The sequence below is a fragment of the Drosophila gunungcola genome, assembly GCF_025200985.1.
Source record: "Drosophila gunungcola strain Sukarami chromosome 2L unlocalized genomic scaffold, Dgunungcola_SK_2 000007F, whole genome shotgun sequence".
Taxonomy (NCBI): Eukaryota; Metazoa; Arthropoda; class Insecta; order Diptera; family Drosophilidae; genus Drosophila; species Drosophila gunungcola.
Window position 1 is genome coordinate 594,215 of NW_026453162.1, and position 16,198 is coordinate 610,412.

A 16,198-nucleotide genomic window follows, 5' to 3' on the forward strand; every position below is an offset into this window, starting at 1 on the left:
AACCACGCCCATAAATAACTTACTATACGAAGCCAACATCCTCCCATTAGAGCAAAAACGAGACCTTCAAACAGCCAAACTTACAAAAAACCTTATTTTCTCGAAAGATACACCAATACACAAACTTGTCAAACAAAGAAAATCAAAAAAGAACCCATCAACCATAGACCGCACAATAAACCTTTGTCAAGCACTAAACCTACCGTACGAACCAGTTAAAATACACAAATACCAGCCACCTTGGGATCTCCCAAACCTCATAGACACAACATTTAGAGCGCACAAGAAACAAACCACACCACCAGATACATACAGGAAACTATACGAACACACCAAAGACAGCCATAAAACACACAAATTCATATTTACGGACGGATCAAAAATGAACTCCACTATATCATATGCAATCACAACAGATACTTATATTATTAAATATGGTATCCTACCCCCATACTCATCAGTACTCTCCGCAGAAATAATAGCCATATTAGTAGCAATCGACCAAATCAAAAACACAAGGGGAAAGTTCATGATCTGCTCTGACTCTCTCTCAGCAATTGACGCCATAAGAAACCCAAACAACAACAATTTTTACTCCAACAAAATCAGATCAATTCTTACAAAACTAGCCCCAAAAATTAAAATATTGTGGATCCCTGGTCATGTAGGCATAGCAGGCAACGAGCTAGCCGACCAAACAGCCAAATCGACAAGCAACATGCCCCTTATTTACACCCCAAACATTAATTTAACAGACATAAACAGACACCTAAAACTACAATTCCTAACAAGAAACAAACTAAACATAGAACACTGCAATCAATGGCACAAAAACATTAACAAAGACAAGTCAAACATCGACAATTATTGCAGAGCCTTCCATCCCAAATCGAGCAGACTCGATCAAATTAAAATAACACGCCTTAGACTAGGCCACACAAAACTAACACACGAGCACTACTTTAATCAAAACCAAACCTCACCCTGCCCCTTCTGCCAAGGCGACAATACCATACCCCACCTATTAAACTCATGCTCATCACTCCTCCCTACTAAACTATCTATCTTCAAAAATGCAAACCCACTAAATCTCCTTAGCGAACTCAACCCTGATAACTTAGAAAAAATCCTAATTTTCTTAAAAACTTCAAACCTATACCACAAAATTTAAAAATACACAAAATGTACATAAATAAAATTTACCAACTAAATAGCCTAAATGCAACGAACAACATGTAATTAAATAGACCTAATATCGTTAACCTTAAAAGCCGAAGGCCTTGCTGCCAGCGCTTTACCTACTAAGTTAGTCTAGTTTTGTAAACTTCTCTATCTTTAATAATAATAATAATAATAAATTAAATTAATTTAAAATTAAAAAATTTATTGTGATTGCTTGTCTGGCCTGTTCAGGCTTGCTTAACCGTGTTACATTTGTATTTGTAAATTGCTTAATTTCGTGTTCTGCAAGATATATATATTTTTGATCAGTATCACTAGGTGACTGGATCTAGCCATGTCCGTCTGTAAAAAAAAATTATGACTTTGCTGTTTTCTAATTTTTTTTTTTTAATTCTTCGACATATACTAATGGTTAATTATTTCAGAATTACGGTTTAACTTTAACAAAATCGGACGACTATATCATACAACTTCCATGGAAACAATAAAAATGTATAACATTTTTTTTTGTTAAATGTAACTTTTCTAAATTTTTTTTAAATTCTTTTTGACTTATTTATAATTTTACAGTTCTGAATTACGCTTTTTATTTTATTAAAATCGGCAAACGATATCATATAGCTGTCATAGGAACTATCGAATAACTGAGCTGCAAATCATTATAGCTTCAATGTTTTTAATCATATACGCAAGTAAATCATAATTCTAATGTTTTTATGAATATTTAGTTCTTGCTATAGCTGCAAGGGTATATGAACTTCGGCTTGCCGAAGTTTGCTTCCTTTCTTGTTTTATTTATATTTCCATGACTGTTCATTCCGCAATCTTTTGTGTCATATTCTCTGACACAAGGCGTATGTCTGTAATTACGCCTTCCCTCCCTAGTCGCCTAAATGTCGGAGTTGAGCACGTATTTGCCATGACCAATCCAAGTCTGGCCGCCTCGTCTAGGACTCTTCTTCTTCTAGAGCTGGTTAATGCAATCCCCCAGTCTTCCGCTATTAAGATAAAGTCTCCCGATATTATAAGATTTTCTTCTACTTGCTTGGCTGGTTCTTCTGTATCATTGAGCTTGCTTTGGAAAGTCGGCATTAATACATAACATATTCGCCAGCAGATCATCTGCATCTATGCATGTTTGCTTGAAAAATTTGTATGCTTTAATTTTCCTGGCACCGCTTGGTCCGATTGTTACCCAGGGAAAATATTAAGTTCTTTTCTTCTCTCCGAGGCGCAAATACAGCATCTTGGCGGTCGTGAGCTTTTATTGTCCTCTACTTTACCAAAGATTCTTTCTCTTTTTTCGGCGTGGTCTGCTTCATGAGCGCAAGTTCTGCGTATTTTTTACTAGTCACATTGCCTTGCGGTGACCTCCCCGTGAAATTGCTCTTTTCAAATTCGGGGGTTGACACAAAGCATCATGGTAATGATTTAAACGTACTTGCAGAAGTACGACTTGCCAAGCTTTAATCATCCAAGTCATGGGGCGTTCCCGTTTACATTGTCTTACCGTGACTGGTGATCTGGGGCGCGTCAGGCCCGTCACCGATCTGTGAGTTCCCCTGCGGCCGACAGTGGCTAAGATTTTCGATACCAATAAAAAAGTAAGTGTAGGAAGGGATTGTTAAGGATATTTAGTGTTACTTTTTACCTCATTATATTGTTTTATTACACAAGTAAAAATACAATTTTTTTCTGACTTTTCAGTGCAAACTAATTTTCCCACACGTAACGCATATGAAAAGAGTTACACGCCCCCTGGAGCTTTACCATCACCTCGTACACCCTGGATATTTACAAATGGAGGGTCACATAGACTTGCGTGCACTCAGAAATCGACAACTGCATCAGTGATCATTTTTTGGATGTTGTTTTTGTGTACGTATATCGGCCATTAAAATTGTGATTCCATTAAAGTCTCACCAAATGCTGTAAGATGAGTGCGCTTGTACAGCTTGACCGTTTCTGCAGACAAAACCAAAACTTCTTAAACAACTCATATGCTAAAATATGAGTTTGTTTTATGTGTAGATTGTAGGTAAATTTAAAAAAAAGTTAACATAATTTTTTTTAAAGTAACTTTTTAAAACAACGAAGAAACTGCGTCAAGTTATTTGATTGGATTTTTGTGTTGCATATAATCAAAGTAGATTTGCTATTAAAGTTAAGATATCGGCTACATGGAAAAACTACGACACTATTAAGACAAACTAATACCAAATGTCAAAAATCAAATTTTTTGCAGTGTGCCCGGGAAGATTAAATTGTATGCAATTTTTTATTGAGTACTAAATTGATCACTACGATTCCTAGAAATTTCAATTAATTATAAAACAATATTAGGGCTTTTAAATAAATTAATCTATAAATAAATGTGTACCTATAATTTTTTTTTAATTTTAAAGTCTTTAAGTCTTAACAAAAAACACAATTACAAAAGACAGTCGCTTCCCTTTATATACATACTTGCATACGTATTTAAATTTATTCAACGAATGAAAAATTCAACATTTTTATGATTAATCGCGTACCACATTGTCATTAATCAATGAAAATTTCTCTGTTAATAATACTTAGCATAGATGTCAACTATTACCAGTATTTCTTCGACTACCCGTCGACGATTGTATCTCATGTCAACCATAATTGGTTAACACAGCTTGGAAATGCAGCAGCTGTTCGCAGTGGTCTTGATCGAGTGAAAGTAAATCAGTTTAATGCAACTTCTTAATAAAAATATTAATGATGCTCACATTAAATGAATAACCTGTTCAGTGATCCATTGTTTCATGTTAATCCATTATCTTTTTTAGAAAATAAGCGGACATTAGGGGTCGTGAGTGGTATGTTTCGACTGTGAAACTAAGATTATTGTTTCTTCTTCTCCACATCGTTAACAACAGGTGCATTAGGCTAACGCAAATTCATTCATGATAATAACGTGATTGCATTTTGAGCATGCAGTTCAGCGCCATGCATCTGGATCGGTGACGCATAGCAAGGAAGTCAATAATTTCGTAAAACTTCTATTTCGCGTAGTTGTACTTTTGCTGAAAACTTTGCAGGTCTGAAGTACAATCCTATCCTATGCTATAGGAACAAGCAGGTCAGGTTCATTTTTGATGATTTTTTTAAGATTTGAGTATATATCTATGATTTTTGTCTGTAAGTCTTTTCGTCAAATTCCCAGACACTTCAAAACCCAGACTCTAATATGTCTGAAATGTTTTTATATTCATGCAAAAATGTATCACATCGAAGCACTATTATGAAGCTGTTAGCATAAATAAATTATAGACATTTTTTGGATATTCAAAATTTGCTATACTGCTTGTTTATCTCATTTAATTTAATGGTTCAAGTTGGACAGAGATGTAGATAGATTGAGCTCTCTTGCAAATTTATTTTAGATGTATTGACAGTCTGCTTTTATGTTAAACTTACCTTTTATCAATTTTTTTTTTGTTGGCGTTGTGGATATACGAGTGGCCCCTGTTACTGTTCTAAGAAGTTTATGTTAAGTTCAGAGCCATAGGTCAAGATTGGCTTTAAAAAGGATTTTTAGAGTAATACTATGTATTCGAGGTGAAGGGGTAAGCGGTAGTTGATAATCCAATAAAAGCCTACAGCTTAAGTATTTATTATTTTATTGCTGTGGTTCAGCGAGGTCAAAAAAGTATCCCAATTGCTATTGAGTTTACGAAAAGCAACACCTTTTTTTTCTAAGACATAATTGTTTTTGGCTCAGTATCGAATTAGTTTCTTGAAACTGTTGAATTGCAAAAGCCATGAGATTTTCGAAAATTTTAGCTAGGAAGGGAAGGATTGATATAGGTCTGATTCGGGTTTGAGCAGTAAAAAAACATCACATTTGTTGACAGAAACAAAACTTAAGCTATTGGAAAGATTGGTAAAGTATTCAGGTACTTGCTAAACTTGGCTTTAGGTAAATTTAAGTCAGTAAATTTGTAACATTAACTTTTAACATCTAAGTTTTCGTCCACGAATTCTTTTGTCTTCCCTACGCCTAAAGTTTTAAGCTCTTTCCAAACTTGTTTAGAACAAACACCAATATTTAACTTTAAACTTTAGAGTATTACAGGTGCTGCTAAAGTGTATCTGCAAGGAAGCGTTTACTGGCAAAAACTCCACTCCACTCACTTAAAAGCTTTGCCTTAATAAGGTTACTGTTGAAACCGCCAGCTAAAATAATGTCCGTGTAGTTTTCAGAATCATCAGAGATAGCATCTAAAAGAGTTCGTAATCGATGTAACGCTTGGGACAGTATATCCACCCAACAAATGCTTTGGCAGCTGCAAATCTATTTGGTTCGATTCGCACTAATACTGTTAGTTTGTTAAGTTTCTTTTTTTAAATGTTAAAAGATGACGTTTGCGATCATAAGCGACATTTTTCTCGTTGATCTTGTCATTTGTATACAGCCACAATGTGGTTTTTATGTGCTGTTGCTGTTTTTTGTGGTTTTGAAAGGAACAAAATTGCTTGACGGTTGATATAACAGTCTCGCCTTTTAAAAATGTCCAATATAAGCCGCTTTAGACCGCTTTGTTTTAGAACCAGTGTTGACACTTTTACTTTTTTTTCCGTTCAAATCTGGATTTTTTTTAAGCCCAATTGCAATTACAGAAATTTTTTTTTTAAGCATAGAGTATGTAACAACTTTAAATTTCTTGTCTTCGTTGTATCTATACTTTCCAATGGTAGCATTACCTTGAAACCAAAATATAATTTTTATTTAATTATTGCAACAACATTTAAGCCTAGACATTTTATCCTTGTCCAATTTTAGGAGAAAAAGGTTGAGGTGGATGTAATATTAGACTTATATAAATGTGAGCTGAGTGGTTAATCTTAACTCGGTTTTTGTTATTATGTTTATAGTAAATATTGAAAAGATACAAATGTTCGGCTCTGTCAAATTTTTCTGCATTTTTCCTGCGGCGTCACTTTTTCTCTGCTGATGAATTCCGATTCTAGAACTGCCCATTCTTTAATCATCAAAAATCCCATCAAAGTATATATATAACTCCTCCTTTAAAAGCTGTATTTCACGATCGCTGGGCTTTTTGTTCATCTTCACGCCGAGCATTAACTCGTGAGTGAGTCCACCATTGCAAATATGTATTTATATTGCTTTCCAGTCGCATCCATGGGACCTGAAAATTTAATATTAATTTGTAATAACGAACGCGAAACTTGTGTGACTGCAGTAGGAATCGGCTGATTTATTTGCGATAATAACTTGTGTGAAAGTTAGCGAATATGCGACGACGAAAGGAAGTGGTTTCGATTTCTCTTAGAACCTAGTTTATGCTAAGGTGGCAAGAGACGTGGCGAATTCGCAAGAGCGAACGGACGAAAGCTTTATTGGCTCCCACTCTTGCCCTACAACTAGTGACTTCAATTTAAATGAAAGTGCCCCCCCTGAAGGGACGACGTCCTTCAGCCTGCTCGCCGATACTCACTCACGCGAACCTTGCTATCGGCGCCGGCGTGCACCGCTACCACACGGCCTATCCTCCACTGCTGGGGCGGAAGGTTGTCTTCGGCGACAACGACGAGCGCTTCCACGACGATGTTGGGCTCCCCCTGGTGCCACTTGAACCGCTGCTGGAGGCTGGAGATGTACTCCCGGGACCAGCGCTGCCAAAACCTGTACCTGAGAGACGAGACACCTCGCCATCGTCGCAAGCAGGTCAGGCTGATCTGGTTCGGGAGCGCCGCTGATGGTGGGGCCAGAAGAGGGCCGCCGATGAGCAGATGCCCGGGGGCCGGTTTTTCGCCGTCGTTCGGGTCGCTGCTTAAAGCTCCGAGTGGCCTGGAGTTGAGCACGGCCTCCACGCTGGTGAGGAGAGTTCCGAGCTCCTTCGCGGTAAAGAGGCCTTGGCCTACCGTCCGAAGGAACAGGTGCTTTGCAGACTTCAGACCTGCCTCCCATAGTCCGCCAAAGTGCGGTGCTCTGTTTGCGAATGTTTCGATACCGCCCCCCTGCTCCTACAGACGTGCTCGGAACTCTCTCATGTGCCGATCCGCGCCGACGAAGTTTGTGGTGTTGTCGCACCTCACCTTCTCCGGAATCCCGCGACGACCCACGTAGCTTTGAAATTCCAACAAGAACGCATCAGTGGTTAGAACACTAATTCTAAGTTGACCGCTTTGGACACAAAACAATCGAGTAAGGCCACGAACGACTTTTACGGTGGCTTACCACTGATACGATACGTTGTGCTAAGGGGACCGCAAAAAAAGCTCAAAGTCTATCTGCTGGCAAGTTCCCCATAATTTGCGTCAAGAGTTGCGGCTTCTTCGGCAGACTTCTTGAGCATTAACTAGCCATATTTTCTCGCGCAGACGACTTACGAGAGGTCGTGGGCCAGCGTGACCATTCGTAACGTGCAGGTATGACACATAGGATCTGACGAACTGTGAGCTTTTAGACAGCAACAACGGGAATTTGGCTTCGTACGGGATAAAAGCATTCAACAACCCACCCCCAACTCGTAGCAATGTCGAGGAATACCAATCTAATTTATTTTCCTGCAGAAAAGGGTTTAGATTTGAATATTCGTTGCAACCGGTTTTTTTTCCGAATTTTACTTATGTCAACAACTTTCTCAGAGGCGAAATCCAGTCCTCTTGGCGAAATACTTTTTTCAAAGGGCTTCGACACCCTTATGCACCTTTGAATAAAGCGGAAAACCCACACGAACACTCTCAGAAGCTTCAGGTGTGACAAAAAGGACTCTAATTTCTTGAAGCAAATAATACGCTCGCATGGAAGCGTCAGCAAAACCATGTATTTGAATCGGGACTTGTGGATCTGTGTTGACGAATCGCGATAGCTTAATTTTAGGCAGCTGCAGAAGCGTCGCTTTAAACGTCTCCCACGATGTAAGCAACTGCATCGGTAGACACAGTTCCTGCAACAACATCTTTGCCTTTGTGACCAAGAGGCCAAGTGGGTCGAAAAGTCGAGCAGTTACCGACAAAATATTTCGCTTTGTCGTGCGAAGATCCAGGAAAGATTCATCCAACCGAAATCGAAAGTAATCTTTAACAGGTAACTAAACCACGCCAAGGGTCTTAGTTACGTCTGAGTCTGCCATTAGTGGCATTACAGCGCTATCAGATGCGGATAACTCTGGGCAGTTTGAAAACCACTTTGCCAATTCAAAGCCTGCCTCTTGCAAAACCTCAGAAACTTCGTCTCGAAGACTTTGCAGGTCGTCAACGCATCCGGCGCCAGTCAACAAATCGTCAACATAAAAATCATTCTGAATAACCTTTGCGGCTTTTGGATGAGTTGCTTGCGCCATCTCTCCTAGCCGCATTAAACACCGAATCGCCAAAAAGGGTGCTGGCGAAGTATCATATGTAACGGTGTTTAACTTATAGATTTTCAGGGACTCGGAAGGATGCATCGAAAAGTACTCTACGCTTAGTTGAAGTACTTTTTGGCCGTAGAACGCATTGGTGCGGAATGAAATAGTGCGGAGTATTCGGAATTTTGTCATTGGTGGAGGACATGTGGTTGGTATCGCTTGTTGAAGTATAATCTAACCCATTCCCATTGTCTTTTAGTTCCTGCATCGACCTTGTAAATTAAACAGTGTCGATATGTGTCAAAAAAAATTAGACAATCATTATCGTACACCCGCTTCAGGCTTTGGGATACTTTTCCGCAGTGACTTGAAAGGCCCTAACTGTTCCTTAAGCGTCTCCAGCTAAACACGAAAAGTGTTTGAATTTTTCAATATCGTGTAAGGTGTCGTCTTGGTCAACGAATGTTTCGAATAGGCTTATAAAATTTTTAAATTCGGAGTGTTTTCCGCTAAAAGTTTGAGGAGCAACGCTCGGCAGGCGGATTTCTCGATAGTATTTTGTTTGCATTTATTTAAAATCGAAATCAGCAATGACTTTGTCAATACGGCCTTCTCTTTCAACTCTTCGCGTTAAACATCTTTTGTATCTTTTACTTCTATTTGGTCATGCAAACATCTCGATGATGTTTAAGCTCTTCGATATCCTTGGTTGCCCTTGCGTTTATTTGTATTTATTTTTGTTGGCATCAAAGAGATGTTAAATATTTATTTTTATTAATATTATTTATTTGTTAAATAATCTAATAAAAAAACGAGTAATATACCGATCGCACGCAGTCGAGAGAAGTACAGCAAAAAAAAAATTTAAAAACGATTTTTATATTTTTTATATAAGCCAAGACACAATTAACAACACGCCACAGATTAACTTTCAACTTGTAGCACTCTATACCTGGTTGGCCGACTGGGCAATTGCAACTTCCTTTTTTAAATCCATATTCCAGCGGCAGCAGGCAAATTAAACAGTTCAAGTTGCAGCGGCGACGAAACGGCTTGGGCAACAACCAAAGGAACGGCAGAAAAGTTCCAACGACGGAATTTATTTCGGAAGATTAGACTTGTTAATTTTTTAGCCGAACCGACACGAATAATTTGCTTATGTGTGTTTGTTGGTAATTGTTCTAGTTTTTCACCGAAAAAAATTGGTAAAAAACATAGCGAACTCTACTGCGATCACGTCGGGGTCACCATGAAATACTAATACTAACCTAACTTATGCTAAGATGGCGAGAGACGGGGCGGATACGCAAAAGCGAACGGACGAAAGCTGTATTGGCTCCCGCTCTCGATCTACAACTAGTGATTTCAATTTAAATAAAAGTGCCAAGTGCGCAAACAGGACCCAAATGATCAACGTGCAGCGTATGAAGCGGCTGATAACCTTTATCAATACAGTTTAAAAGTCTTTCCCTTTGCCGAGCTTCTTGTTAAAAATTATGCATCTTACGCAGTTGGTGAAGCTTTTGCTCCAGATAAGGAATCCAATAGGATTGTTGAATTGTGTTAGTCAACAATAACATAGGTCATTGCCGTTCATCTCCTTATAGACAAGTCCACCCTTCATCTTGTATCCTTCATAAGGACGGCTGGCGAGAATTTCCATAATAGACTTCAGCATTTTGTCTTTACCTTGAGCACGAACGAACGAACATCTTTTCGCAGCAGATCAGTTAATGGTCGAGCAATCTGGGAAGAATTCCAGACAAATTTTCTGAAAAGTCCAGTCAACCGCAGAAAAGCTGGGAATGCTCTGATATTCTTCGGCACCAAAAATTTGCTGACTGCTGCTGTCTTCTCTTGCCCAGGCCATAGGTTTCCGTTTTCAATGTTGTGGCCCAATAAGTAAATACTTTCCTGCAAGAAGTGACATTTTCGCCTCTTGATATTCAAGCCAAATGCTCCTGCTATTTTGAAAACGAGTGCCATATTTTTCAAACAATATTCTGCAGTTTCAAGAATCAAGAATATCCTTGTTAATCAGCACTTACAAGTTTACATAGCGAAAAAAAGCAGCCGGCGAGTTCCGAAATCCAAAAGGGGATCTATTGAGTTCGTAGAGTCCTGATTTGGTGATGAATGCTGTGTATTTATTGCTGTCCTCTTCTATAGCAACGTGGAAGAAGCTATTCTCCAAGTCCATCGTCTCCAGTACCTACCAGGCACTCCACTTCGACGCTGTTAAGGGTGACCTTCTTCATGCGATTCGCACTGCGCACAACTTGGACACCAGGAGCTGATCCAAGCTGATTTATGACCCTCTTTGTTGCATCTAAAGTAGTTCGTGGCGGCCTTGCAATCTTTGCGCAAATGATCGGCGGATCCACAGTTAAAGCAATGACTCTTTTTGTCGTTAAAGTCGTGCTGCTTCTTCTGGTTTGGGGTCCAACTACAGTCGTTCGACGGGAACGGCTTATTTCCCTTTTCCGGCTACGCGCTCAAAAACCTCATACTGCTCCTGCAGCTCTTTGAAGTTGCTCCTCAGATTTAGGCCGTCCACAATGTATCGTATTACAGAACGTGCATCTATGCTGCCAAGTGCTGCAATCTTCCTCATCTGCAAACAGGTATATCTAAGATCTACTTCATTGTCGTGGTTTTCACTTCTTTTATCTATTTTATGTTCTTTTTGGTTATGCATATTTTTGTTTGGTTCCATACCATAAAGAGGGGTTATACCAGTGGCATCATGGGTTATTTTATTATTGTAAACATACGTCGCTTTTTCTATGTTCATTAATTTATCTTTCTTCTAACTGTGACATACTTTTCAACGGATACAATATACCCTTTTATTCTACAATTAAAGGGTATAACAGTATATACAAATATATATATATATATTATAAAACAATTACTGCATGTGACGTAAAAAGAAGCATTTTTGCGATTTTTTTTTTTATTGCTTTGATATTTATTTATTGAAGACATTTCCTTTTGGATACTAACAATAAGTGTATCAAATCTTATGGTAGAAACCTAAATAACAGTCGTATGACTGAGTTATGGTGCCCTGAGACTTATTGCTGGGATGGAAAGTCGTTGCGTTGTAGGCGGGTCCTGCTGGAAACCCGAGTCAAGCCTCTTGCGAGATGATTTGGGTGCACAGAGAGTTTTTCGCTTTTTGTTTGTGTATTTCATCTTTTACTGCAAGAATGCATGTTGGATAGATGTTTTGGTTGCGAAAATACCATGGTGCCCCAGTGATAGTTCTCAGGATTTTTGATTGTGCGCGCTGTATGATGTCTATTTTGCTACTGCTCGCGTTCCCCCATAGCTGGGAGCCATATGTCCAGATGGGCATTGTACAGTTGGACCTTGTAGTCCAGACGCAGGGGCGATCGAGCGTTTAAGATCCAGTAGAAGCTGCTGGCTTTTAGTTTTAGATGTAGTTTCTTGCATTCGATGTGTCTTTTCCAGGTTTGTCGTCTGTCTAGGTGAACGCCGCGATACGTTACTTCGTTGACTTGGGGAATCTGGGTACTATTCAATGATAGTGGACGGCATGTTTGCCTGTTGAAAGTAAACGTTATGTGTTTGCCTTTTTGTTAATTATATTAATACGCCAGTCAGATAGCCTATCTATCCTATCTACTACGATGAGGTGATTGGCTAGTTGCTCGGTTTGGGTACCTAGAGCAACTTAAGATTGCAGTGTCGTCAGCGAACGAGCCATACTTGATCGAAAGCTTGAGATACATCGAGGAATATTGCTGCAGTGTTCTCGATGCTCGAAGGCTGTGCGAATTTCTGATGATAATCTGTGAACTTATTCGATTGTTCCATGGCTTTGATGTGCCAATTGACGTGCCAGAATGACAGATATGGTATTATGTGTGTGAAAAGGCATTTTTCCAACAGTTTAGACAGACACGATAATAAACAAATTGGTCTGTAGGACGACGGAATTGTGTGGCCTTTTCCGGGTTTCGGTATCATTTTGATAGTAGATTTTTTACATTTTCTAGGATAGTAGGCGAGACTTATCCAATTGAGGAGTTTACAAATAATCTCAATAGCAGAGTTTGGGGTTATAAGGTCACCGCCCGGAACCTTACTCGGTTTCAGTTTCCCTATGACTTTCGCAATCACATTTGGCTGAAACAGTGTTGGTATGGGATTAGTTTCAGATTCGGCTTAGATTCTTCCTCGCTGCGGGCCCAGCTACCTGATGAATTTCTTATCGGAGTGACTTTTTTGATTGGAGAGCTCAGGTTTGGGTGGGCCCTCCACAGAGGATATTTTGTATTGGTTGGCGAAAGTTTTCCGATGTACCGTAGTTGTGCGTTTTCAGCGACTTTTTTCAGGGCTCGGTTTAGTGTGCGTGTGGCTTCCTTAAGACGATGTTTTGAGGATTGCGATCTGTTGGTTTGCCAAGCACGTCGCAGTAGCCTCTTTTACAGTACAAGCTACTCAATTTGTAGATTTCTTTTGAAATGGTTGGCTTGCACGTCCTTCCCTTTTGATGTTGAAATAATGGCTGCTGCCACGAGTATATCTACAAGGGCATCGGTAGAACAGTCGATGTCCGCTTCGATGTTGAACTGGGTTAGTTCAATGTGAGAGCTTACATACGTTTTATATTTTAGCTAGTTGGTTCTGTGCGATGTCAGCCTGTGGTGGTGGTCTGTGGTTTCTGGGCTTTGAAGAAGAGTTTTAAGCACTGGCGAATAGTCAAATGAAAGATCCAAAAGCGCTTTGGCGTGGAATGTTTTTTGTGACCGCAAAATCTTTTAAGTCAGGGGCTTTTCTGGGGTCTGCTGGCCAATATGTATGGCTACCAGGGGAAACATTGTCCAATTTGTTGCTCAGTTTGACTCCTTTGGGAGTCACGAGTCGAATGCGTATGCTTAGCATTATAGTCTCTTGTAGCTATGAAGCGATCTCCAAGTTGTAAAAATCCATAAATTGTCCTTCAGAGATTGCAAAGCGAGACGGGCAGTATACGGCGGCTATGGAAAGGTTTTCGTTACCTGGCTGCACTATGATCGACGTGGCCTGTAAGTAGTTAGTTGCAAACCTTTGGTGAAAATGGTGCTTGATGTGTTCCCTTAATGAGGATTCCGGTTCCGCCGTGGGCTTTACCATCTGGATGATCTGTGCGGTAGAAGGTGTAGCCTCTTGTGTGTATGTTGTATTTGCTTGTGAGGTGCGTCTCTACCAGTTGCATGGTAACCATCATTGATTCCAGTGTGCTTTGTGACTATCCTGGGACCTGCTAATGGTTTCCTAGATTAGAGTGGAGTGGGTTCTCCGTTCCTGATCGAAGGGCATCGATCTGGGTATTAAGCTGACCAAATGAGGATCTTGCAGCCGTGCCGAAAAAACTTCCGGCGTCGTTTTTGAGTAAGTGTACACGTTTTGATGATTTTGATGGCGCGTGGTTGTCACTCGTCGCATTCGGTTTTTCAACTCCTTTTAGACCACACAGGATTATAGATAGGATGCACTTCATTTTTCTTCAAGACAATGCTATCTGGCTCGAGCTTTACCTTGAGGAATGGTTGCGGCTTTTTGTTCTTGTTAATGATATTACTAATGTTCTTTACAGAAAACCCGTTTTCTTTTAGGGCATCGATAACTTCATTAGGGGTTACATCGGGCTCGATTCCTTTTAACATGCAAGCCCTTGCCGCTTTTAAGTTGGTACGTATAGTAGTTTTTCTTTGCTTCCTCAAGGTATTTAAACACAACTCGGAAATGTTTTTCAGATTTGGTCTGAAGTTTGGTTTCGTGAATATTCCGTTTGGTGAGCGGAACAACATGAAATTTCCGTCTCCACCAGCGCAACAATTTTTTTGACCAGCTTTTCTTTGAGCTTTTCTCCCAAATGAAAATTGGTGGGGGTTAGGTTTCGGTTGGGTCTTTTGACCCAGTTATGGTTGAATTTCAGCTAGAAGGGCAAATCTGTTGTCGTTAGATCTCCCGGGTAATTCGTTGTATTTTTGGACACGGTTTATTTTTGGTTTTTTTACCAACCCCGGAATTCGGCGGGATAAGCTTACGCTTAATTTGGATGTAGCGATCCATGCCGGATTGGCCAGGCCCGATTGTTGAATGTTGTTTTGGTTTTGTTTAGCTGTTAGAGTTTTTGTTGCAGTTGTATTTGGCGCTGCGGTCGACAACTTCGCAGTCGATCCGTTGAGCTTTTTTTTTAGCGTGGCACTATTATAAAATAATTATGCACTTGTTTTAATCAGATCATTGATTTTTTTTTAGTTGAGTAACTATTTACTTCTGTTATATCGTATTTTCGATTATTTTGTATATTTGTTTGTGTTTGAATATTTTTTCGTTTGTCTTTAAAAACATTAGAGTTTTTGTTGCAGTTGTATTTGGCGCTGCGGTCGACAACTTCGCAGTCGATCCGTTGAGCTTTTTTTTTAGCGTGGCACTATTATAAAATAATTATGCACTTGTTTTAATCAGATCATTGATTTTTTTTTAGTTGAGTAACTATTTACTTCTGTTATATCGTATTTTCGATTATTTTGTATATTTGTTTGTGTTTGAATATTTTTTCGTTTGTTTTTAAAAACATTCACTTTCTTTAACTTTTAAAGTATTAAAATAGTTTGGATAAGAGTATGGAAGATTATTGTAAATAAATAATATTTAAATTTTTTTCCGCAGATTTTGGAATACATTTTATTAAATTTTTTATTAGAAAATATCTTATACCTTTTTTGATTCAGGGATTTCATCTGCACTGCAAAATCAAGATTTGATCTCTTTAAGATTTCATCGAGTTAAATTTGTAATTCAGTGTTATTGTTCCTGTATTGTGCATAGGTTGCACTCTTCAGTTAAGTTCCTAGTGATACCCGACATTTTTGTTTTGTTATCAGGTGCAAAAACAAACAAGGCAGATGGTCTTCCGACCCGTGAGCAAGGCGGGTCGGAAACTGAAGTCTTTTAAATTCAAACGGCATATTAGTTGGGATCATCGGGATTCGTGGAATGAGATCTTCTTAACCTCTTTTCTTTCGTGTATCTAACCACCAACACAGTTTTGGTTGGTTCTCACTCAGATATTCATTACTTTTGTAGTTGGCAAAAATGTGTGGAAATACATTGTTGATAAGATCGTGCATTGATATGACAAAGTTACAGAAATGATCAGTTTCTGCAGTTTCCTCACATAGCGCCATATTTTTGATGATTTTAGGCAAGCGTTTGTTTGTCAGCAACCGGGATCTTGGAATTACTGACATGTTTGGCAGAAATCGACAGACAGTACAATCATTGCTCCTCAAAATCTTTTATTGTTCGGTTAAGTGCTTTTAATTGCCATTGTACATTCGTCCCAGATAATGATTTTCTATACCAATAAAACTTTGGCTATCTCTGATTTTTTTTCAATATTACACATTGGTTATTTAATAGTTTGAAGATTTAATGGTAATGGTACGGAATCGTTTTAACAATGTGGCTGCAACTCAACCGCTATATTGGATCTTGCAAGAGCAGTTGATAAAACTATTGACATGAGGAATATCTTTCCAGTTCCACGAGGGACTTCAAGGAAATATAAAGCACAATTTTCATCAAAAATTGCCTTCATTAATGTATCATAAACTTCCTTTTGTTGGGAATTCAAGTCTCGATTAAATGCC

General features: G+C 39.0%; 1 protein-coding gene across 13 annotated transcripts in view; it reads left to right on the top strand.

Moving 5' to 3' along the window:
- The window catches only part of LOC128253226 (protein amalgam), a 508,116-nt gene that overhangs the window by 378,569 nt on the left and 113,349 nt on the right, over positions 1-16,198 (top strand). For all 13 annotated transcript variants that reach the window (XM_052981478.1, XM_052981473.1, XM_052981474.1 and 10 more), the window contains one exon: positions 2,890-3,060. In XM_052981478.1, the coding sequence (XP_052837438.1) occupies positions 2,890-3,060 (171 nt within the window). The remainder of the gene's footprint in view (positions 1-2,889; positions 3,061-16,198) is intronic.